General features: G+C 44.8%; 1 protein-coding gene across 2 annotated transcripts in view; it reads right to left on the bottom strand.

The window, feature by feature from the left end:
- The window catches only part of LOC123747484 (pancreatic triacylglycerol lipase), a 38,629-nt gene that overhangs the window by 8,004 nt on the left and 4,034 nt on the right, over nt 1–26,591 (bottom strand). The window contains exons 2-8 of one of the 2 annotated variants that reach the window (XM_069299978.1): nt 11,303–11,538; nt 10,544–10,698; nt 10,072–10,185; nt 8,512–8,658; nt 5,290–5,410; nt 4,741–4,857; nt 284–406 (exon numbers count right to left, since the gene is read on the bottom strand). In XM_069299978.1, coding sequence (XP_069156079.1) covers nt 284–406; nt 4,741–4,857; nt 5,290–5,410; nt 8,512–8,658; nt 10,072–10,185; nt 10,544–10,698; nt 11,303–11,483 — 958 coding nt within the window. In that variant the 5' untranslated portion in view covers nt 11,484–11,538. The remainder of the gene's footprint in view (nt 1–283; nt 407–4,740; nt 4,858–5,289; nt 5,411–8,511; nt 8,659–10,071; nt 10,186–10,543; nt 10,699–11,302; nt 11,539–26,591) is intronic. The other variant, XM_069299979.1, reaches the window with a different exon arrangement.

A 26,591-nucleotide genomic window follows, 5' to 3' on the forward strand; every position in this document is an offset into this window, starting at 1 on the left:
TATCCCAGCTCCTTGTCCTCATATCCCAGTTCCATGTCCTCATATCCCAGCTCCATGTCCTCATATCCCGGCTGCTTGTCCTCATATCCCAGCTCCATGTCCTCATACCCCAGCTCCTTGTCCTCATATATCTTCGAAGTATTCAATTGTCACTCTGGCCTAATACTTCCAACCAGACAATTGACCTTATATCCGTGGCTCGTCCTAGCCATGACCTGTGACCTCCCCCCCCACCTTATCTACACTGTGACCCCCCTCTCCTTGACCTCTGACCTGACCTTACCGTAGGGTATGTTGCCCTGCTCCTTGGCCACCGAGTCGATCAAATGGGCGCCGCATCCTGGCATTCTGATGCCCCCGTTGGGGTAGAAGTCGAGATGACCTGAAGTTTGCAGGGTGCCCAGACCTGTGGTGGGGGATGTCGTAGGAGTCGGTGATGTTGTGGGGAGTGGGGTGGGTGAGTGGGTGTGGGGGGGTGGGGGAGGAAGGGTATGAAACAACAAAAAAGGCAAAGTCATAAAATGTACATTCAAACAAAACAGAACAGATAACAGTATTTAAATAGAGGTAATACATAGACTGCTGTAGCAGAACATAGACTGCTTTGGCACTATATATTTGTACGCCCACACGTGCATGGGAGATACAGTCACACATACGTGGGTGAAACATGCCCTCACATGTACACCCACATGTACACCCACATGTACACCCACATGTACACCCACATGTACACTTTTGACACAGTACCCCACAAAAGGCTGTTACAAAAGTTGGAGCAGCAGGCAGGAGTAAAAGGGAAGGTGCTCCAGTGGATAAGGGAGTATCTAAGCAACAGGAAACAGCGAGTAATGGTGAGGGGGGAGACATCAGAGTGGCGAGATGTCACCAGCGGAGTTCCACAGGGCTCTGTACTTGGACCCATCCTGTTTCTGATATGTGTAAACGATCTTCCGGAGGGTATAGACTCATTCCTCTCAATGTTTACTGATGGTGCAAATATTATGAGAAGACTTAAGACAGATGAAGATAGACAGAGACTACAGGACGACCTGGACAAACTGGTGAAATAGTCTAGGAAATGGCTACTAAAGATTAACTCTGGAAAGTGTAAAGTAATGAAATTAGGCGAACGGAGTGGGAGGCTGAACACAATGTACCATCTGGGAGGTGAAACCCTGCAAGAGTTAAAGAGAGAAAGATCTGAGGGTTGATATCACACCGAGCCCTGTCCCCATAAGTCCACATCAAAAAGGATATCATCAGCGCCATATGCTAGATTGGCCAACATAAGAACTGCCTTTAGAAACTTGTGTAAGTAATCGTTCAGGACCCTGTGTACCACTTATGTCAGATCAATCCTGGAGTATGCAGCTCCTGCCTGGAGTCCATACCTAGTTAAACACAACACAAAGTTAGAGAAGATTCAGCGGTATGCCACCAGACTCGTCCCGGAACTGAGAGGTATGAGTTACCAGGAAAGGTTAAGGGAGCTAAACCTCACGTCACTGGAAGACAGAAGAGTAGGGGGAGACATGATCACCACATACAAAATTCTCAGAGGAACTGATAGGGTGGACAAAGACAAACTATTCAGCACGGGTGGAGCACGAATAAGGGGACACAAGTGGAAACGTAGTACCCAAATGAGCCATACAGACATTAGAAATCATTTTTGTCGGTGTCAGAATAGAAATAGTGTAGCATTTTGCATTTGCAAAATGTAAATTTGCAGAGTAATGCAAATGGAATGCATTAGGCAGTGATGTGGTGGAGGCTGACTCCATACACAGTTTCAAATGTAGATATGATAGAGCCCAGTAGGCTCAGGAATCTGTACACCAGTTGATTGACAGTTGAGAGGCGGGACCAAAGAGCCAAGGCTCAACCCCCGCAAGCACGAATAGGTGAGTAAAAATAGGTGAGTACACATACACACACACATACACAGGGAGAAGGGACTACCTGGGAGAAGTGCAGTGGGAGGAAGAAATTAGAGGAAAAACAGTGCAAGATATGATGGACCTAGTCATATGGAAATGCAAGGAGGCTGAAGAGAGATTTATTCCAACAGTAGAGGAAAAAAGCAGGAGGGAATATAATAACCCATGGTTTAATAGACAGTGTCAGGAAGCAAAGGTGAGAAGCAGGAGGGAGTGGAGGAAGTACAGAAGACAAAGGACAGAGGACAACAGGATTAGATGTAACAGAGCTAGGAATGATTACATTAACATAAGACGAGTGTCGGAAAGAAATTATGAGAATGATATTGCAGTCAAAGCGAAAAAGCAACCAAAATTACTACATAGCCATATAAGAAGGAAGATGTCGGTAAATGACCAAGTGACAAGACTAAGGAAGACAGAGGAGGCATATACTGAAAGTGACAAGGAAATCTGCGAAGTACTGAATGCAAGTTTCCATGGAGTGTTCACAACCGAGCCTGAGCGGCTCCCATTGTTAGAAGAGATTGCCCTAGATGAAAGACTATCAGATATAGAGGTGACAGCAGAGGAGGTAATGAAACAGTTGACAACACTGGATGCAACTAAAGCGGTTGGACCAGACAAAGTATCACCGTGGATACTAAAAGAGGCAGAGCAGGCTCTCAGCGTGCCTCTGGCAATGATCTTTAATGAGTCACTTATGTCGGGAGAATTGCCCAGTTGCTGGAAGGAGGCAAATGTCGTACCGATTTTCAAGAAAGGTGATAGGGAGGAGGCACTTAACTACAGACCCGTATCACTGACAAGCATCCCCTGCAAAATACTTGAAAGAATAATTAGGCTAAGACTTGTTGAGCACCTGGAGAGCATTGGGTTTGTAAACAAGCACCAACATGGGTTCTGGACAGGGAAGTCATGCCTAGCAAACCTCTTAGAATTCTATGATAAAGTAACATGGATAAGGCAAGACAGAGAAGGCTGGGCAGACTGCATATTTCTTGACTGCCAAAAGGCCTTTGATACAGTACCGCACATGAGACTGCTATACAAACTTGAGAGGCAGGCAGGAGTAAGCGGAAAGGCCCTAGCATGGGTGAGGAACTACCTAACAGGAAGGAGCCAGAGGGTAATGGTAAGGGGCGAGAAGTCGGACTGGCGAACAGTAACGAATGGAGTACCTCAAGGATCGGTGCTGGGACCAATCCTCTTTCTAATTTACGTAAATAATATGTTTACAGGAGTGGAATCCTACATGTCAATGTTTGCGGATGACGCAAAATTAATGAGAAGAGTTGTGACAGACGAGGATTGTAGGATCCTCCAAGAGGACTTAAACAGGTTGCAGAGATGGTCAGAGAAATGGCTACTGGAGTTCAACACCTGTAAATGTAAAGTTATGGAAATGGGATCAGGTGATAGGCGACCAAAGGGACAGTACACAATGAAGGGGAACTGCCTACCTGTAACGATTCGAGAAAGAGACCTGGGAGTGGACGTGACACCTAATCTAACTCCTGAGGCACATATAAATAGGATAACGACAGCAGCGTACTCTACACTGGCGAAAATTAGAACTTCTTTCAGAAACCTAAATGAAGAGGCTTTTAAGGCGCTTTACACTGCCTACGTGAGACCAGTCTTAGAGTATGCCGCGCCATCATGGAGCCCCCACCTGAAGAAACACATAAGGAAACTGGAGAAGGTTCAGAGGTTTGCGACGAGGCTTGTCCCAGAGTTACGAGGGATGGGATACGAAGAGCGTCTGCAGGAACTGAACCTTACGACACTAGAGAAAAGAAGGGAGAGAGGAGATATGATAGGATCATATAAAATACTCAGGGGAATTGACAAAGTGGAAATAGATGAAATGTTCACACGTAATAATAACAGAACGAGGGGACATGGGTGGAAACTGGAAACTCAGATGAGTCACAGAGATGTTAGGAAGTTTTCTTTTAGCGTGAGAGTAGTGGAAAAATGGAATGCACTTGGGGAACAGGTTGTGGAAGCACATACTATTTATTCATACTTTTAAAACTAGGTATGATAGGGAAATGGGACAGGAGTCATTACTGTAAACAACCGATGCTCGAAAGGCGGGATCCAAGAGTCAATGCTCGATCCTGCAAGCACAAATAGGTGAGTACACACACACACACACACACCTACACCCCTCCCACACACACACAGACACACACACACACACACACACAACGACACTAGAGAAAAGAAGGGAGAGAGGAGATATGATAGGGACATATAAAATACTCAGGGGAATTGATAAAGTGGAAATAGATGAAATGTTCACACGTAATAATAACAGAACGAGGGGACATGGGTGGAAACTGGAAACTCAGATGAGTCACAGAGATGTTAGGAAGTTTTCTTTTAGCGTGAGAGTAGTAGAAAAATGGAATGCACTTGGGGAACAGGTTGTGGAAGCAAATACTATTCATACTTTTAAAACTAGGTATGATAGGGAAATGGGACAGGAGTCATTGCTGTAAACAACCGATAGCTAGAAAGGCGGGATCCAAGAGTCAATGCTCGATCCTGCAAGCACATATAGGTGAGTACATATAGGTGAGTACACACACACACACACACACACACACACACACACACACACACACACACACACACACATACACCCCCCCCCACACACACACACCTACACCCCCCTTCCCCCACACACACACACACCCCACCCCTACACTCCCCCCCCCCCCACACACACCCCCCCCTACACCCCCCTCCCCCCCCCCCCCACACACACACACGACTATCCACATACCTCCCGTGATGATGGGTCCAGCATCCGTGTGAATAACATCGACCAGATCGGCATCGGTCGGGTCGAGTCGGACGACCGGCTCGGTGCCCTCGAAGTATGGCTCCGCCGGGTCGAGTCCTGAGCGTCCGTCGAGTGAAGGATCAGGTCATTGTGAGATAAAATAATACAGCTTACTTACACACCAAAAAGAAACGAATCCAAGCATAATTACTGACGAAACATCTACATCTTTTCTCAATCTTTCGGCGGCTTTGTTTACATATAGTAAGCAGCTTCGTGAGCTGGACCCACTACCTGTGCTCTTGACCCCACTCCCTGTGCTCTTGACCCCACTACCTGGGCTCTTGACCCCACTACCTGGGCTCTTGACCCCACTACCTGGGCTCTTGACCCCACTACCTGGGCTCTTGACCCCACTACCTGGGCTCTTGACCCCACTACCTGTGCTCTTGACCCCATTACCTGGGCTCTTGACCCCACTACCTGGGGCTATTGACCCCATTACCTGTGCTCTCTTGACCCCACTGCCTGTGCTCTTGACCCCATTACCTGTGATTCGTCCAAGCGAGGCTCCTCTTTCCTTGAGATACAGGCCCGTGTATCCGGCCAGCTGGGCGCCGAGGCTGTGTCCCACCACGTGTATGTGTCCGGGTTCGACTCCCACGTAGTCCTGTGGAGATACACGTACAGTGGTGATACATATATATGACACGTATATGGGGGGCTTATACATATCCCCCCCCGCTGAGGTATGACATGTCTAGCCATGTATTCTTAAGTATATTCAAATATATTCATTAACTCCTGCGCCCACTGAGGCATTTTTATGTCGTCGTAAAGTTTCTAGGATATTTGTGGCTCTCTACGACCTCTAACTTGAAGTTCTACGATATTTGTGGCTCTCTACGACCTCTAACTTGAAGTTCTACGATATTTGTGGCTCTCTACGACCTCTAACTTGAAGTTCTACGATATTTGTGGCTCTCTACGACCTCTAACTTGAAGTTCTACGATATTTGTGGCTCTCTACGACCTCTAACTTGAAGTTCTACGATATTTGTGGCTCTCTACGACTTCTAACTTGAAGTTCTACGATATTTGTGGCTCTCTACGACCTCTAACTTGAAGTTCTACGATATTTGTGGCTCTCTACGACCTCTAACTTGAAGTTCTACGATATTTGTGGCTCTCTACGACTTCTAACTTGAAGTTCTACGATATTTGTGGCTCTCTACGACTTCTAACTTGAAGTTCTACGATATTTGTGGCTCTCTACGACTTCTAACTTGAAGTTCTACGATATTTGTGGCTCTCTACGACCTCTAACTTGAAGTTCTACGATATTTGTGGCTCTCTACGACCTCTAACTTGAAGTTCTACGATATTTGTGGCTCTCTACGACCTCTAACTTGAAGTTCTACGATATTTGTGGCTCTCTACGACTTCTAACTTGAAGTTCTACGATATTTGTGGCTCTCTACGACCTCTAACTTGAAGTTCTACGATATTTGTGGCTCTCTACGACCTCTAACTTGAAGTTCTACGATATTTGTGGTTTCAATCTAAATTAAACTTAAAGTTTAAGTTATCTAACTTAACATCTAACTTAAAGTTAGATGTTTTAATTATTGGCTTTATAAACCCCCAGTTAAACATAAAAATGTTCTGTGGGTTCAGTGGTTTACGTCCTCGATTCATAATCGGGGGATCCTGTGTTCGATCTTCCCCAGACGGAACAGAAATGGTTGGGCATTTGTTTTCTTTCACCTGATGCTTCCGTTCACCTAGCCTTAAAATAGGCACCCCGCGGACTTAGACGACTGTTGTGGGTAGCAGTAAAAAAAGCCTTAGATATGTTTTTGACCCCCCACAAGACACTTATGGTGTTTACTGCAGGCTTGGTGACAGGTGTGTACACCCGGCCAGGTGTGTACACCCGGCCAGGCTTGGTGACATGTGTGTACACCCGGCCAGGCTTGGTGACAGGTGTGTACACCCGGCCAGGCTTGGTGACAGGTGTGTACACCCGGCCAGGCTTGGTGACAGGTGTGTACACCCGGCCAGGCATGGTGCCAGGTGTGTATACACCCGGCCAGGCTTGGTGCCAGGTGTGTACACCAGGCCAGGCTTGGTGACAGGTGTGTACACCCGGCCAGGCTTGGTGACAGGTGTGTACACCCGGCCAGGCTTGGTGCCAGGTGTGTGTACACCCGGCCAGGCTTGGTGCCAGGTGTGTACACCCGGCCAGGCTTGGTGCCAGGTGTGCACACCCGGCCAGGCTTGGTGCCAGGTGTGTGTACACCCGGCCAGGCTTGGTGCCAGGTGTGTGTACACCCGGCCAGGCTTGGTGCCAGGTGTGTGTACACCCGGCCAGGCTTGGTGCCAGGTGTGTACACCCGGCCAGGCTTGGTGCCAGGTGTGTGTACACCCGGCCAGGCTTGGTGCCAGGTGTGTACACCCGGCCAGGCTTGGTGCCAGGTGTGTGTACACCCGGCCAGGCTTGGTGCCAGGTGTGTGTACACCCGGCAGAGATACAAGGGAAGAGTGTAACCACCGCTCCGCACCAGGGGTGGGGGGCCATTAGCCATTAACGACCATCTCATTTAACAGGGGGATCCTCAGAGGTTGTAAGTGGTGCTATAAACAGGGCGGGTGTAGAGGCTGGCGAAGGTTCGCCCGTCTTGTCTCACACCAACGCCAGACTACCACCACACTAACGCCACACCAACTGCCGTTCTCTCGACCAATACGCCCCTCACATTTATTCACGCAGCTAACCTAACCTTACCTTACCTAACCTAACCTTGCCTAACCTTGCCTAACCTAACCTAACCTAACCTTGCCTAACCTAACCTAACCTAACCTAACCTAACCTTACCTAACCTAACCTAACCTAACCTAACCTAACCTAACCTAACCTAACCTTACCTAACCTAACCTAACCTAACCTTACCTAACCTAACTTAACCAATCCGTTCAAAATCCGACGTACTGGTAACCAAACGCTGAAATATGGACGTTCAGATCGGCCTTGATGGGTGAGGTCGGGTGCTTCGGGGCTTGTTCGCTTCCGGTGAGGCCAAACAGCTGAATTTTTAACGGAGTGGAAATTCAGGGGGAAGACTGCGTTCGCCAGCGCTGGCGTTCGTGAGCGCTTGAGTGGGGCGGAGAGCAGCGCTGTCTCAGCCAATATATATGAGCTTTTCGCCGGACTTTAGTGAGAGTGCGTCCGACGTACAGGGCATATATACGATTCCCGTACAGGCGTTCGAGAGCTTGCCCGCCCCCCTCTCTCTACCCACCAAATGAACTTTAATTCTGCCTAGTTCAGTTGTTTAGGGTCTAATGGTTCCCATTAGAGGTACGATCGTTCCCGAGGGTTGTATAGGGTACCGCTGGGTACTTAACCCAAACAAGGTTATTAAACTGGGTGTGATAATTGCCCTATCAGAGCTCTGGTATTACATTAATATAGGACCCTGTATGGCTTAGCTATGTCCAAATCTCTATCTTACCACCACCAAACGACCCCCCCCCCCCCTCCCAACCACTTGGGCTGGACGGTAGAGCGACGGTCTCGCTTCATGCAGGTCGGCGTTCAATCCCCGACCGTCCAAGTGGTTGGGCACCATTCCTTTTCCCTTGTCCCATCCCAAATCCTTATCTTGACCCCTTCCAAGTGCTATATAGTCTTAATGGCTTGGCGCTTTTCCTTGATAGTTCCCTTTCTATCCCCCCCCCCAACCCACCACCACCAGCCATCATACTCACCCTAAGATCAAGTATGAACCTTCCAAGTATGGCCCCAATCAGACGTATATTCGCGACTGTCTGCGTGTATGGAGGCCCTGAACCTGACAGCCAGTCCAACACTATCACATTCAAGTCCCCCAGAATCAGGAACTCTGCCACCATACGCTGTAAGACAAGTGTGAGTGTGTGATTAGTTTACTGTGACAACATGCGTTCTCCTGTGTATGGTGTATTCTGTATGGTGTATTATGTGTGGTGTCTTATGTATGGTGTGTTCTGTTTGGAACACGGTGTATGGGATAATGTGTTTTATCAATTATGTTCGGTAGGGTGTGTGTATTTTGTGTGGTGTGTTAGGGCATGTGGTGTATAGTGTGTGGTGTATGGTATAGGGGGTGTATGCGCGCAATACAGCGAGTGTGTCAAGGAGCCAGATTGATGAAGATGGGAGAAAGGAAATACATGGTAAAGGGGAATGTATATGCCTATGTATCAATAGGTGTATATGATGTATACATGCGTATGTTTGGGCACACATATCGGTATGTGTGTGTGTGTATGTGTATCAATGTAAGCTTGCGTGCACGAGGTGTGTATGTATATAAATATGTATGTGTACGTGTAAATATGTGTGTATATATGCGCACGGGTGTATGTGTATATGTCTATGTGTACACTTTTGAAGTAAGTGATGCCGTCTGGATATGAAAGAGGCAGGGAGAAAGAGAGAGAGAGAGAGAGAGAGAGAGAGAGAGAGAGAGAGAGAGAGAGAGAGAGAGAGAGAGAGAGAGAGAGAGAGAGAGAGAGAGAGAGAGAGAGAGGCAGAGAGTAGGAGCATCATTAACACACACATAGCTGTATAAAACTATAGCATACTTCTCAGTGATATATCTGGACATACATAAATATACCCCCTTACAATACAACAAATGTATTGATGTATAATATGTATCTATACACACAGGCCTACACATGCTCCTCTTTTAGCACGTATTACAATAATAATTATTATTTACAGCATCAGAAAAATATTTGAGGAAATTCCTTCAGTATCAGACAATTGTTGTTCATTGTGTGTGAACAGTTCCATTGTTCAGACATTCTTCCCTAAGTTGGAGAAGGTTCAAGGGTATGCCACCAGACTATTAGTACCCGAGCTGAGGGGCATGAGCTGCAAGGAAAGACTACTGGAATTAAACCTCACGTCGCTGGAAGACAGAAGAGTTAGAGGAGACATGATCACATGAAAAATTCTCAGAAGAATTGGCAGGTAGATAAAGACAGATTGTTAACACAAGGGGAACACGCACAAGGGGACACAGGTGGAGAATGAGTACCCACATGAGCCACAGGGACGTTAGAAAGAACTTTTTTAGTGTCAGAGTGGTTGACAGGTGGAAATGCATTAGGCAGTGATGTGGTGGAGGCTGACTCCATACACTGTTTCAAATGTAGATATGATAGAACCCAGTAGGCTCAGGAATCTGTACATTAGTTGATTGACAGTTGAGAGGCGGGACCAAAGAGCCAGAGCTCAACCCCCCTTCCCCACATCCTGCTTATTCTTCCCACACTTACCTTGAGCCACTTCTTGTCTCCGTGTTCGAGGTATCCATGGGTAAGCACCTTGACTTCGGCTCCAGTCCGGAAGTTGGAGGAGGTCACGCTTCCGGGGTCACCCAGGCGCAGCTTCTGGAGGTCAGGTCGAGAGAGAGAGAGAGAGAGAGAGAGAGAGAGAGAGAGAGAGAGAGAGAGAGAGAGAGAGAGAGAGAGAGAGAGAGAGAGAGAGAGTCAGACAACACACTCAAGGGAAGCTTTCAAATATATTATGACCACAAAATTATTTCAGTGTGATTACTATTTGTGTTGGAAGTATATGGCATGTTGCCCGGCCCCTGACCACACCCCCACCTCCCCCCCACCTCCCCCCCACCTCCCCCCCACCTCCCCCAGCACCCCCCACCTCCCCCCAGCACCCCCCACCTCCCCCCAGCACCCCCCACCTCCCCCCAGCACCCCCCACCTCCCCCCAGCACCCCCCTAACCTCACCTGACACCTGCTGGGGTTGGCGCGCGTGTAGAGGCAGAACTTGGGCGTGAGGTCGCGGACGGAGAGCGGGAAGACGTTGATGGGGCGGGCCAGGGACAGGTAAGGCTGGGCGATACTGAAGCAGCCATACACGCCGTAGCACCGGCTGGTCAAGGCTGCTCGTTATAACCAGGGGTCGTTAGTGGTGGTGTTATATATTATAGTGCTTTAATGGGTGCGCATAGCGGGTTTTAAGGCAAGAAATATAGGGTGTTGAAACTCAAAGGATTTTAGATATAAAAGATTGGTAATAAAACTTGGAATAAATGACTTTTTATATAGATATGATCATGTTATAACTCTCACGTTTTATCTTGTTAGAAATCTATTGCTTCAATGCTGTATTTCTGGATATTTTAGTGTTAAAATAGAAAGTATAATGCGATAGATATTGATATACACATTTTGTCGACATATTTTGTTAATCTATTATTATCTCTTGTACGTCTGATAACATACTCCTTGTGAAGGAGGAAATGTATATGTTTACCTCTCAGAATGTTTGGCAATATGTTTATTTGTGATGTGTGTCTATGTATGTATTAACACGTTGTACTGAACGGGGTGAGAATAGCTTGAGCTACCTCATCCCTTTGTGTGTATTTTACCTCAATAAACTTATTTCAATTTCAATTTCAATTTCAATTATTATCTCTCGGACGCTTGTTTAAGGTGCGACTGAATTATATACATAAATCAGAACTTTATAGTCTCCCTTACAGTCTGTTTCATTGTTGATGTCGAGAGAAAACTTGTTGTCTGGGTCCTCCGAGTCATGATCGGCTTCCTCGATCCTGCTTCCTGTTCTCTTGGTGGCTCCTAGCACTCCTTGAGGCACTAGAGACCTTGGCACCATGGCCAGGAGAGCTTGAAGAGCCGTGGCCACCGCCAGAGAACTCATCTTAGGTGGGTCTCAGTGCCTCGTGTTTTTAGTATAGTTCCCGGTAATATATCTTCTGTAAAAGAAAACGAAAAAAATTAATAGAAAATATAATTTTAGTGGTAAACTATAATAAATATTGATCATTTGCATTTTTCTAAATTGTAAATATTACCTAGTTGCACAAAAATATATCTAACTGAATTTTCCAGCTGAGATTTGAACTCTTAATAATCTTGGCATTTACGGCTTGGGCGGGTAGGCAGTTCCATGGGTTACTAACCCTGTGGGTGAAAAAGCATCTCCTGTTCTCAGTCCTACATTGTGGCGTCTTGAGCTTGACACCGTTGCTCCTTGTGCGTGTTACATCTGACCTTGTGAAGAACTTGTCAGAATCAACATTCCCTCTAATGCGTTATGTGTGATTTTCTCCAAGGCTAAGGGTCCCTTTCTTCCAGCCAGAGGTGGTACTCCCTTTCCTATTTTGTTATTATCCATACATTATATATATATATATATATATATATATATATATATATATATATATATATATATATATATATATATATATATATATATATATATATATATATATATATATATATATGCAGAATAACCACATATGAAAAATAGAAAATGCTTAACGCGTTTTCGGCTAATTCGCCTTCATCAGAGCAAAGTAGAATCTTTAGAATTTAGAAGTAGTAGAATATTCTACTTTGCTCTGATGAAGGCGAATTAGCCGAAAACGCGTTAAGCATTTTCTATTTTTCATATGTGGTTATTCTGCATACTTGGATCAGTGTTTTTGTGATCATTGTTGCATATATATATATATGACAGTGTCAGACCACGGAGGAAAATTGAAACAGGAATTTCCTCAAGTACTTTCGTATATTAATACATCTTCAGAAGGAGTTCACTTCATCTTCACTCCTTCTGAAGATGTATTAATATACGAAAGTACTTGAGGAAATTCCTGTTTCAATTTTCCTCCGTGGTCTGACACTGTCACATTTTTAATAACGTGTTTATTTTCGTGATACACACACACACACACACACACACACACACACACACACACACACACACACACACACACACACACACACACACACACACATATATATATATATATATATATATATATATATATATATATATATATATATATATATATATATATATATATATATATATATATATAATATAATATATTTTTTAATATCACAAACCAGCTTGCCAACTATCTTACTTAACGAACTGAAGCCTAATGCTTCATTTCTGAACTAATGACGCAATAAAGAGGACTTAGAATAGACCATTGAAGCTTTTAATTACCTCCTTAACAGGCTCGTTTGCATCATTTATGACCTGTTTGTCATGTCAAGGTAATTGCCCAATTTTGTGGGGGTTGAAAAATGCCTTCTTTTAGATAAATGGGATAAGGGTCATCTGTCATATTGTGGTGGGTGGGATTCATCAGCCTGTTGGTGTGTGCAGTTACAGGTGGGGGGAGGGATAAGCTTCAGCTCTTGGGTCCCGTTATCTGAGTCGTCAGTTGGTCTTAATCCCTTGAAATCTATCGTTGTGTATTGTCATTGTTGTGAATGGAATGTGGCACCGTTGCAATTTTTAACGGATTTTTAAACCGTTCAAAATTCGACGTAGTATTCACAAATAGAGCGTCGTAATATTGACGTTTCTATGCGACGGTCTCGATAAGTTAAGGGGGGGGGGGAGAGGGGGTTGTTTGGGTTTTACCTGACGTTGCTGGTCAGGTAAAGCAATTGAATTTCTTACGGAGTGGGAAATTCAAATTCAAATTCAAATTCAATTTCAAATTCATATATACATAGAAGATGAGTTACAAACATAATGTTGGAGATATAGATCCAAATAGAGAGGATGAACCTGTCCAGAGTGGTCCAGAGTGGTCCAGAGTGTTCGAGAGTGGTCTAGAGTGTTCTAGAGTGGTCCAGAGTGTTCCAGAGTGGTCTAGAGTGATCCAGAGTGATCCAGAGTGATCCAGAGTGATCCAAAGTGGTCCAGAGTGATCCAGAGTGATCCAAAGTGATCCAGAGTGATCCAGAGTGTTCCAGAGTGGTCTAGAGTGATCCAGAGTGATCCAGAGTGATCCAGAGTGATCCAAAGTGGTCCAGAGTGATCCAGAGTGATCCAAAGTGATCCAGAGTGATCCAGAGTGATCCAGAGTGATCCAGAGTGATCCAGAGTGATCCAGAGTGGTCTAGAGCATCCGCTGTAAACACGGAGGTCTGTGTGTAATTATTTAAGAGTAGTTACCTAAGAGTAATTACCAAAGTATAGTTACAGGATGAGAGCTACGCTCGTGGAGTCCCGTCTTCCCAGCACTCTTTGTCGTATAACGCTTTGAAACTACTGACAGTTTTGACCTACACACACACACACACACACACACACACACACACACACACACACACACACACACACACACACACACACACACACACACACACATAAGTAGGTGTAGATAACAACCTACAAAATTCTCAGGGGGAACTGATAGGGTAGACAAGGACAAAATGTTTAGCATGGATGGAACACGCACAAGGGGACACAGGTGGAAACTTAGTACCCAGATGAGCCACAGAGACATTAGAAGGAACTTTTTCAGTGTCAGAGTGGTTGACAAATGGAATGCATTAGGCAGTGATGTGGTGGAGGCTGACTCCATACACAGTTTCAAGTGTAGATATGATAGAGCCCAATAGGCTCAGGAACCTGTATTTATACAATCTGTGAGTACAAATAGGTGAGTACACACATTTAGTGGCAGGTGAGTACTCACCTAATACTAAAACAAAAAACACAAAAATACACAAAACTGTGTGTGTTTAGATGGACGTTTGTTGTTATTGAACTTCACATCACTTAAAGTTTACTTGTATGAATACATAATCTTGTATGAATACATAATCTTGTATGAATACATAATCAAGAACATAATTACATTCCGTTAATTACTAATAATACCCAATTTGCATATGACTGGATCTTCATATAAGCCATTTATCAACACCGCAGAAGATTCAGTGCCAAGCTAATTTGCATTTAACAAATTGGAAAAATATATATATATTTTAAATAATGCATAATCCTGTGGACGGGAAGTGTTGCAAAGGTTGTTTGGTGCCTTAGACGGTAGTGAGAGAGAGAGAGAGAGAGAGAGAGAGAGAGAGAGAGAGAGAGAGAGAGAGAGAGAGAGAGAGAGAGAGAGAGAGAGAGAGAGAGAGAGAGACAGAAAGAGAGAGAGAAAGAGAATGAAACAGACAGACGCTAATATGTGTGTGTATGTATATTTATACATAAAAAAATGCACATACATGCAAACTCACCGAATTGCACACGCCCACAAATAAAGGCACACACACACACACACACACACACACATCGACCGGGTAAACAAGGACGAACTTTTCAACACTGGTGGGACGCGAACAAGGGGACACAGGTGGAAGCTGAGTACCCAAATGAGTCACAGAGACGTTAGAAAGAACTTTTTCAGTGTCAGAGTAGTTAACAAATGGAATGCATTAGGAAGTGATGTGGTGGAGGCTGACTCCATTCACAGTTTCAAATGTAGATATGATAGAGCCCAATAGGCTCAGGAATCTGTACACCAGTTGATTGACGGTTGAGAGGCGGGACCAAAGAGCCAGAGCTCAACCCCCGCAAGCACAATTAGGTGAGTACACACACACACACACACACACACACACACACACACACACACACACACACACACACACACACACACACACTCACACACACACTCACACACACACACACACACACACACACACACACACACACACACACACACACACACACACACACACACACACACACACACACACACACACACACACATAAAATAGACAATAATAGCTCCTGAGCTAAGGGAACTGAGCTATGAAGAAAGACTGAGGGAACTGGACTTCCATCTCTACACTGGAGGAAAGAAGCAACGGAGCAGACATGATAACGACGTGCAAAATACTAAGGCGGATTGCCAAAGTAGGCGCAGAAGCGATGTGGAAATTAAGGAGCAGTAGAACGAGAGGACATAATTGGAAAATGTCAACACATATGAGCCACAGAGATGCCAGAAAAAACTCTTTCAATCTAGCAGTCGTAAATATAAGCAACGGGCTGGTTAAGAAACTTGTCTGAGCCAATTAGATTGAAGAGTCACGTACTGTAACAACAGAATTCTATGACCAGGCGACAAAAAGTCAAAAAGTCTTTCAAAGAATCACTCTTTGACGAAAAGAGTGGGCAGACTGCATATTTGTGGATTGCCAGAAAAGCTTTGACACAGTACCACACCAGAGACTAGTGCACAAGCTGGAGGAGCAGGCAGGAGTGAAAGGGAAGGTACTTCAGTGGATAAGGGAGTACCTAAGCAACAGAAGACAGCGAGTCACTGTGAGGGGTGAGGTCTCAGAGTGGCGAGGCGTCACCAGTGGAGTCCCGCAGGGTTCAGTCCTTGGACCTATACTGTTTCTGATATGTGTAAATGATCTCACAGAGGGAATAGACTCGTTCCTCTCATTGTTTGCTGATGATGCAAAAATAATGGACTAATAGGAGCCGCCTTGAATGGGCCAAGAGACCGTCTGATGGCTTAAAATGCTTTATTGGAATCTTACAGACAAGAGCCGTGCTCTCTGTACCACAAAGGTTAAATTCCTCTGCACCACAAAGGTGCAGAGGGAAGGTGGAGAGGGGGAGGGAGGTAGGGAGGGGACCGGAGAAGGAAGGAGGAAAAGGAGTTTTGAGGCTAAGAATGTAAAAAGGACAAGAGTGAGGGGGGGAGAGTGAGGTAGTGAGAGAAACAGGAATGGTAAGATGGTGAAGGGAGAGTGTGATGGAGTAGAGAGTGAGGTGGTGAGAGGGGGAGAGAGGAAGGGAAGGTGGTGAAGGAGAAGAAGAAGAATTAACAGACTAGAACAAGCAGATAAACAGTAGCTGAGAGTAAACAGACCTGAGGAAGAGAGACCTTTCTCTCTCTCTGTCTCTCTCTCTCTCTCTCTCTCTCTCTCTCTCTCTCTCTCTCTCTCTCTCTCTCTCTCTCTCTCTCTCTCTCTCTCTCTCTCTCTCTCTCTCTCTCTCTCTCTCTCTCACGCAGGTAGGTAAAGGAAAGACCTTTCGTTTAGTAGGATTAGAGCTTCTCCCTTCCTGTCTTAAGCCTTATCATATTACTTTTCACTTGAATACCAAGACCCGCTGAGTTAAGACCAGTTGGTGTCCAAATGACCCTTCAAGCCTTCCTCCCACTAGGCTGGTTAAAGCAGCGGCCGTCCTCCCCCAGACAACCCGTTCTCACACTAGGCTGGTTAAAGCAGGCGGCCGTCCTTCCCAGACGCATTCATTAATGTTAACAAACTGTGTATTAAACATGGGTTTGTTCTCTTATATATATTAATATTATTATACAGAAAGATTATATGTATAGTTAGGCGTAGGTTAAGTTAAGTGTTTAGGTTCTGTTGTCGATTATTTGCGTTTGAAGTTCGTGGGTGAAGCATTTATAGAACTGTGGTTCGAACAGAGGTCGTGAGCAAAGCACTTGTTCGAGAAGTGTTCGAACGTCAACAGTTGTGAGTTGTGTGTCAACCGTTTTTTTCATTCATAAACAGGGGGTGTGGCGGGTGGATGGAATCACTTTTGGGGTCTTAGTTTGGAGGACGGGCTGCAGGATGGAATGGACTTGACTCGAGGACGGGTTGCAGTGCATGACGGGTTTTATTATGCACCCCATACCCCTCACACCGTGGGCGGTGGTGTAAAGGATTACAGAGCCACATAATCGGTTCAGGAACTGAACCCTCTAGTTCGTTTTGCTAAGCAAATAACAATGTTTGACGCTAATTACAAAATTATTTATGTTATATATACATGTACACATACTCATACATACATGTACATATATATATATATACGTATACATATATACATAAACATGCACAATGTGCTAATGTTTAATAATATTATTTTTAGTGAGTAAGAGAGAGAGAGAGAGAGAGAGAGAGAGAGAGAGAGACAGAGAGAGAGAGAGAGAGAGAGAGAGAGAGAGAGAGAGAGAGAGAGAGAGAGAGAGAGAGAGACAGAGAGAGAGAGACAGAGAGAGAGAGAGAGAGAGAGAGAGAGAGAGAGAGAGAGAGAGAGAGAGAGAGAGAGAGAGAGAGACAGAGAGAGAGAGAGAGAGAGAGAGAGAGAGAGAGAGAGAGAGAGAGAGAGAGAGAGAGAGAGAGAGAGAGAGAGACAGAGAGAGAGAGACAGAGAGAGAGAGAGAGAGAGAGAGAGAGAGAGAGAGAGAGAGAGAGAGAGAGAGAGAGAGAGAGAGAGACAGAGAGAGAGAGACAGAGAGAGAGAGAGAGAGAGAGAGAGAGAGAGAGAGAGAGAGAGAGAGAGAGAGAGAGAGAGAGAGAGAGAGAGAGAGAGAGAGAGAGAGAGACAGAGAGAGAGAGAGAGAGAGAGAGAGAGAGAGAGAGAGAGAGAGAGAGAGAGAGACAGACAGACAGACAGACAGACAGACAGACAGACAGACAGACAGACAGACAGAGAGAGAGAGAGAGAGAGAGAGAGAGAGAGAGAGAGACAGACAGACAGACAGACAGACAGACAGACAGACAGACAGACAGAGAGAGAGAGAGAGAGAGAGAGAGAGAGAGAGAGAGAGAGACAGACAGACAGACAGACAGACAGACAGACAGACAGACAGACAGACAGACAGAGAGAGAGAGAGAGAGAGAGAGAGAGAGAGAGAGAGAGAGAGAGAAAATAAACGAGAATGGAATTAAAAAGAGAGATAAAGTATATTAAAAGAACACACAAAGACTCAAACTAAAACAGTCGCAGAAAAATTCAGCCTGACAGAATCACAGGAAAAAAATAGAAAGAAAAAATAGAAAGATAAAAATAACAAGTGAAAGATGAAGGGAAAGAAAGAAAAAAATACTAAAAGGCGGACGTGAGAAACTGAACAATAAAACGAGAATTTGGTGTAGGGCCCCAGAGCGTGAGACGTGCACTCGCGCGCGCGCGCGCGAACACACACACACACACACACACACACACACACACACACACACACACACACACAGGAGGATAGACAAAGGATAGAAAGGGGATAGACAGGAGGCACTGAACTACAGGCCAGTGTCCCTAACCTGCATACCATGCAAGATGATGGAGAAGATTGTGCGAAGAAAACTAGTGGAACACCTGGAGCGAAGGAACTTTGTAACACAGCATCAACATGGGTTCAGGGATGACAGGTCCTGCCTCACAGGGTTACTTGAATTTTGCGACCAGGCAACAAAAATAAGGCAAGAAAGTGAAGGGTGGGCAGACTGCATATTTTTGGATTGTCAGAAAGCCTTTGATACAGTGCCACACAAGAGGCTAGTGCGAAAGTTGGAGAAGCAGGCTGGAGTGAGAGGGAAGGTACTCCATTGGATAAAGGAGTACCTAAGCAACAGGAGACAACGAGTCAGTGTGAGGGGTGAGGTCTCAGATTGGCGAGACGTTACGAGTGGAGTCCCGCAGGGGTCAGTCCTTGGACCTATACTGTTTCTAATATATGTAAATGATCTTCCAGAGGGTATAGAATCGTTTCTCTCAATGTTTGCCGATGATGCAAAAATTATGAGGAGGATTGAAACTGAGGACGATAGTAGAAGGCTACAAGATGACCTAGACAGACTGAGAGAATGGTCCAACAAATGGTTGTTGAAGTTCAACCCGAGTAAATGCAAAGTAATGAAACTAGGCAGTGGAAATAGGAGGCCAGACACAGGATACAGAATAGGAGATGAAGTACTTAATGAAACGAACAGAGAGAAAGATCTAGGAGTTGATATCACACCAAACCTGTCTCCTGAAGCCCACATAAAAAGAATAACGTCTGCGGCATATGCGAGGCTGGCTAACATCAGAACAGCGTTCAGGAACCTGTGTAAGGAATCATTCAGAATCTTGTACACCACATATGTAAGACCAATCCTGGAGTATGCGGCCCCAGCATGGAGCCCGTACCTTGTCAAGCACAAGACGAAGCTGGAAAAAGTCCAAAGGTATGCTACTAGACTAGTCCCAGAACTAAGAGGCATGAGTTACGAGGAAAGGCTGCGGGAAATGCACCTTACGACACTGGAAGACAGAAGAGTAAGGGGAGACATGATCACAACCTACAAAATCCATCCAGACCAGGTAAACAAGGATAAACTATTCAACACTGGTGGGACGCGAACAAGGGGACACAGGTGGAAACTGAGTACCCACATGAGCCACAGAGACGTTAGAAGGAACTTTTTCAGTGTCAGAGTAGTTAACGGATGGAATGCATTAGGCAGTGATGTGGTGGAGGCTGACTCCATACACAGTTTTAAATGTAGATATGATAGAGCCCAATAGGCTCAGGAATCTGTACACCAGTTGATTGACAGTTGAGAGGCGGGACCAAAGAGCCAGAGCTCAACCCCCCCGCAAGCACAACTAGGTAAGTAAAACTAGGTGAGTACAAGCAAGCATTCTCTCTCTCTCTCTCTCTCTCTCTCTCTCTCTCTCTCTCTCTCTCTCTCCCTCTCTCTCTCTCTCTCTCTCTCTCTCTCTCTCTCTCTCTCTCTCTCTCTCTCTCTCTCTCTCTCTCTCTCTCTCTCTCTCTCTCTCTCTCTCTCTCTCTCTGTATATATATATATATATATATATATATATATATATATATATATATATATATATATATATATATATATATATATATATATTAGTATATTTTGGTAGCAGTCTTTCCTGCAGACATATTTCCTGTAAACGTAAGAAAGATCGAGAAAATTCGTGTTAGAATTATTAATCTTACTTTTTCGGTCATATTTAATAATATATATATATATATATATATATATATATATATATATATATATATATATATATATATATATATATATATATATATATATATATATATATATATATATATTAGTAGCAGTCTATATATATATTGGTAGCAGTCTTTCTTGTATACATATGTTGTTGAATATGACCGAAAAGATAAGATTAATAATTCTAACACGAATCTTCTCAATATTTCTTATGTTTTTCTTCACTGTCGGTGGTAATAAAAATAACAATTCTCCGAAATTCATTTTTTTAATTGTCTGACGCCTGAACGCGTTTCGTAATTCGCATTACATTTTCAAAGGCTTAATTTACACACAAATTCTTCGTACTTATACTCTATTGGATGAGGTGATATGGTACAAAAGTTTTGGGTTAGGTGACAAACACAAGACAGAACACGAAACAATGGGTATAAATTGGATAAGTGAACCAAAGTAACTGCAGAAGGCCTATTGGTTCATACTTCCTCTTGCTGCTTCCATATTGGTTCGGGGTCTTGAAGTAGGTAGAATATAGTTGTGCATTAATTGGCTGTTGTATGCTGGTGTTGATTTTTTGATGTGTAGTGCCTCGCTGATGTCAAGCCGCCTGCTATCGCTGTATCTATCGATGATTTCTGTGTTGTTTGTTAAGGCTTCTCTGGTGATGGTCTGGTTGTGAGAAGAGATTATGCGTTCCTTGATGGCTCCCTGTTGCTTATGCATTGTTAGTCGCCTGGAAAGCGACGTTGTTGTCTTGCCTATATACTGAGTTCTTTGGGACTTACAGTCCCCAAGTGGGCATTTAAAAGCATAGACGACGTTGGTCTCCTTCAAAGCGTTCTGCTTGGTGTCTGGCGAGTTTTTCATGAGTTGATTGTCCGTTTTTTTGGTTTTATAATAAATTATCAATTGTATTTTCTGATTTTTGTCTGTAGGGATAACGTTCCTATCAACGATATCTTTCAGGACCCTTTCCTCCGTTTTATGAGCCGTGGAAAAGAAGTTACTGTAAAATAGTCTAATAAGGGGTGCAGGTGTTGTGTTAGTTGACTCTTCAGAGGTTGCATGGCGTTTCACCTTTCTTTTTATGATGTCTTCAACAAAACCGTTAGAGAAGCCATTGTTGACTAGGACCTGCCTTACCCTACAGAGTTCTTCATCGACTTGCTTCCATCCTGAGCTGTGGCTGAGAGCACGGTGACGTAAGCGTTAACAACACTCCTCTTGTACCTGTCTGGGCAGTCACTATTGGCATTTAGGCACATTCCTATGTTTGTTTCCTTAGTGTAGACTACAGTGTGGAAACCTCCGCTCCTTTCCGTGACTGTTACATCCAGAAAGGGCAGCTTCCTATTGTTCTCCATCTCGTAAGTGAAGCTCAACACAGAATTCTGCTCAAATGCCTCCTTCAGCTGCTGCAGATGTCTGACATCAGGTACCTGTGTAAAAATGTCGTCAACATACCTGCAGTATATGGCGGGTTTCAAGCCCATGTCAACTAAGATCCTCTGCTCGATGGTACCCATGTAGAAGTTCGCAAACAGGACACCTAGGGGAGAACCCATGGCGACCCCATCTACTTGCTTATACATGTGCCCATCTGGGCTCACGAAGGGTGCCTCTTTTGTGCAGGCTTGGAGTAGTTTCCTCAGTATGCTTTCTGGCAGGTCAAGAGGAGTGCAAGCCGGGTCACGATACACTCTGTCGGCTATCATCCCGATTGTCTCGTCCACAGGTACGTTGGTAAATAGTGACTCCACATCCAACGAGGCTCTTATCCCCGTGGCCCGTGCTCCCCGCAGTAAGTCGACAAATTCCTTGGGAGACTTCAAGCTGAAAGCACAAGGTACGTAAGGAGTCAGCAACCCGTTGAGTCGTTTAGCCAGTCTGTATGTGGGTGTGGGTATCTGGCTGATGATTGGCCGAAGTGGGTTTCCTGGCTTGTGGGTCTTGACATTTACATAGGCATACCCAAGTTTGTATTCCCCAACAACTTTTGGCAGGTGGAGTCCGGATTTCTTGGCGTTCACATTTTAGATCAATCTGTTTACCTTCGTTTTCAATTCGGCTGCAGTGTCCTTCGTTACCTTAGGAATTTAGTTTGGTCAGAGAGTATGAGGTTCATTTTCGCCAGATATTCGTCTTTTTTAAGAATGACGTATATTGGCGACTTATCACCTCTCCTGACAACTATCTCCTTGTTCTCACGAAGGCTCTTAGCTGCCGGTTTAACTGTACCCTGAACTCACTGTCACCACCGACAGTGAAGAAAAACGTAAGAAATATTGAGAAAATTCGTGTTAGAATTATTAATCTTACCTTTTCGGTCATATTCAATAACATATGTTTACAAGAAAGACTGCTACCAATATATATATATATATATATATATATATATATATATATATATATATATATATATATATATATATATATATATATATATATATATATATATATATCATCCGATCGTTCATCCGATCGTGCTACAGTGGGGACTCTAAGCTTCTTTTTGGGGAGCATGAAATAAACTCCTGTGAAGGTGTCCAACAAGGTGACCCCTTAGCCCCCCTCCTTTTCTGCCTAGCTATCAAAGAGGTCACTGATAGTCTGACAAGCGAGCTAAACATCTGGTACCTGGATGATGGCACTCTAGCTGGAACTCCGGAAACCATTTTGGAGGATATAAGGAAAATCCAGGAGCAGGGAGCAGCCTTAGGCCTCATTCTCAATGCATCCAAATGTGAAATAATCTCCCGCAACCCAGACATCACTGGGCAAATACAAAATGTTCTTCCAGACATTCTCGTTGTCGAGCCACCGGACTGCACTCTCCTGGGTGCCCCCATTGGCCCACGAGCAATCGAGGAGGTCCTGGCTGCAAAAATCACTGACCTAAAGAGAATGCAGGACAGGATTGACAAGATTGATGCCCATGATGCTCTCTTTCTCCTTACAAGATGCCTGTCTCTCCCTAAGTTGACCTACTTTCTGAGATGTTCTCCATCCTACAGCAGCCCTAAGTTAAATGTGTATGACACCCTTCTGAGGTCCATGCTGGTGAAAGTCCTGAACCTGCCATTGGACGACTCTCAGTGGGAGCAAGCAACCCTTCCTGTAAGACTCGGCGGCCTTGGTGTCCGCACAGCCTCCCAAATTGCTCTACCAGCCTTCCTTTCCTCCTCTCATGCATCGCACGACCTCGTCAGAGATATTTTACCTGCAACCCAGAGAGATTCAGCAGGAATACACGATCCTGCTTTCACTGAATGTTCAAATCAGTGGGATGTTCTTGCAGCCCCAGCAACCATTATAGAGCCAACAAAACAACACAAACAGTCCGGCTGGGACCACCCTCTAGTGGAAAAAGTAGCTGATGCCATGCTAAGCGTAGCAACATCAGACAAGGAGAAAGCCCGCCTCAGAGAAGTGCGTGCCCCCCGTGCAGGAGACTTCCTCCTGGCAGTACCCATGTCTGCAATGGGCACGCGCCTAGATCCAGAATCCCTTCGTGTAGCAGTAGCCCTCCGCCTTGGTGCCCCAATTCACACTGAATACAAGTGTATTTGCAACAGGGTGGAAGCAGACCAATACGGACTGCATGGGTTGCATTGCGGAAGCACAAAGGGCTGGCATGCAAGACACAACGAGGTCAATGACATCATCAAGAGAAGCCTCGTCTCAGCTGGGTGCCCAGCGGAGAGAGAACCTCGCATCCTAGGGGTCCAAAACCCGGATTTCCCAGCACTTCGCCCTGATGGCATCACCATATACCCATGGAAGGAGGGTAGACAGTTGGTGTGGGACTACACATGTGTATCCACCCTGGCTGACACCTATGTACACTTCGGAGCTGATCAAGCAGGTGGGGCGGCCAACCACAGGGAAACAGCAAAATCACTCAAGTACAGGCGACTGGAAGGTCAATACCTCTTTGTTCCCATAGCGTCTGAGACGCATGGCCCCTGGGGCAAGAGTGCCTTGGGATTTCTCAAGGAATTGGGGTCCAAGCTCATTGACGTCACCAGAGACCCAAGAGCTGCCAGTTTTTTATTTCAGCGTCTCAGTGTGGCGATCCAGAGGGGAAATGCTTGCTGCGTCCTCGGTTCCTGTCCAGAAGCGGAGGAGCTTCAAGAGATCCATAACCTTTAGGCATTTGTCTTGTATGTTTTGTAACCTTTAAATACACTATATATATATATATATATATATATATATATATATATATATATATATATATATATATATATATATATATATATATATATATATATATATGTATATATATAATATCTGTAATGGCTTAGTGCTTTCTACTGATAGTTACCATCTTTCTTCTTCCGGTAATCCACTCCTACCCTTCTAACCTCAACCCTTAACCACCTGCTCTACCACCCTATCCCCCCTCTATCCACCACCCCCCTCCCCCCTCCCCCCCCCCCACCCCCACCCCGTGACAGATAGAGCGTGTACATTCACATCGCCGGAAAAGAGTGCCTTGTGCGCGCCAGAAATACATAATGGTTGGCAATCTGGGATCTCGCGTTCGATTCCCCGCGCGCCGGGATGTAAACAATACCGCGTTGCACTCTCTCAGACCTCACCCTCGTGAGGGCCAGACGCCTGTGCACCAGATTACACAGTACGTGTGCGTTCTGGAGGTGGTACAACAGGTTGTTCATGTGCTCAAGGGAAAGAAAGATTATTATTTTCGTTCGGCGGAGGCGAGGTCAAGGTCACTAATAATGCTCTCGAACGCAATTTGGTGTTTGGGAGTGTTCCGCGGCCGTCGACAGCTTCGTCTTGGGGTTCAGGGGGACCCATCTCGACATGCTATATGAACTGGAAAAAAAAATGAGGTTCTGGGTACCGTAAGTGTGAATGGTTTTATTTAATATTTTGTATTGACTATTTGCGCCTGAAGGGTCGAGTTGTTATAGCTCTTGGACCCCGCCTTCCTTCCTAACAATCGGTGGTCTAATGTACCAATTTTTTTACCTATTTTTTGGCCTATTTTTTCCCCTACCATGTCAACTACATACTCTCACACACATCGCCAGGACGGAGCCATTAGCTGGTAACTCCCAGGTTCCTCCTATTACCATTTGTTTAAATATAGATTATATAAGATAAAGTGTTATATATAATACAGATATACCAAGAGGTCTTTATCCCGCTTTTTAGAGTATATACACAGAGAGTAAGTATACTGTAGTCCTGGACTACGTTCAGGACTACAGTATACTTACTGGTTGGACAGTATAAACTGTTGTGGTTGGCTTATAATAATCCTCCAGAGGTTGATAGGCCTGAAGCCCCACACCAAACCAGTATTGTAATAAATGTAGTTCCATAAATGCAGCTGTATTCGGCTCGGGCTGTCCCGTGGGGGTTGAGAAAACACACAAATAGACAAAAAATGGGGTAACGAACTGTGCTTTTCGATAGACTTTCATTCAGTGTTTTCAATGAAATTTTTTTAGTCGATTTCAGAAGAGAAAGTTTTGTTGTTTCCGTTACAATAAAACCTTTTTGTTCTGTGAGCATGTTAGTGGGGGGGGGGGGGCGGGGGTGTACTTGTTAGTTGTTCCCCTGCTAGATTGAGCTCTTAGCTCTTGGACCCCGCCTTTCTAACCGTCGGTCGTTTAATGTACTGAATCCTGACTTCTTTTTTTCTCTATCTACACACATCCCCAGGATGCAGCCCTTACCAGCTATCTAACTTCTTGGTATCTATTTATTGATAGGTGAACAGAAGAATCAGATGAAAGAAACTCTGTCCATTTACACACAGAAATCACAATATTTGTTCTGCCCATTTGCCTCTGCCGAGAATCGAACCCGGGCCCTTGGGACTACGACCCTGGAGTGCTGTCCACTTGGCCGCGTGTGTGTGTGTGTGTGTACTCACCTATTTGTGCCTGCAGGATCGAGCTCTAGTTCTTGGACCCAGCTTTTCTAATGAAAGCCGTTGGTTGTCTAATGCGCTGACTCCTGATCTGTGTCCTCTATCACACCTGCTTTTAAAGTTATGAATGGAGTTAGCCTCTACAACCTGCTCCTTTAGGTCATTCCATTTACTCACTACCCTTACTGCCCTCACGCTAAAGGAAGACTTTCTAACATCTCTATGACACATCTGAGTCTCAAGCTTCCATCCGTGCCTCCCTTGTTCTGTTGATATTCATTGTAAACAATTCCT

Source organism: Procambarus clarkii, chromosome 43, assembly GCF_040958095.1.
Source record: "Procambarus clarkii isolate CNS0578487 chromosome 43, FALCON_Pclarkii_2.0, whole genome shotgun sequence".
Classification (NCBI taxonomy): Eukaryota; Metazoa; Arthropoda; class Malacostraca; order Decapoda; family Cambaridae; genus Procambarus; species Procambarus clarkii.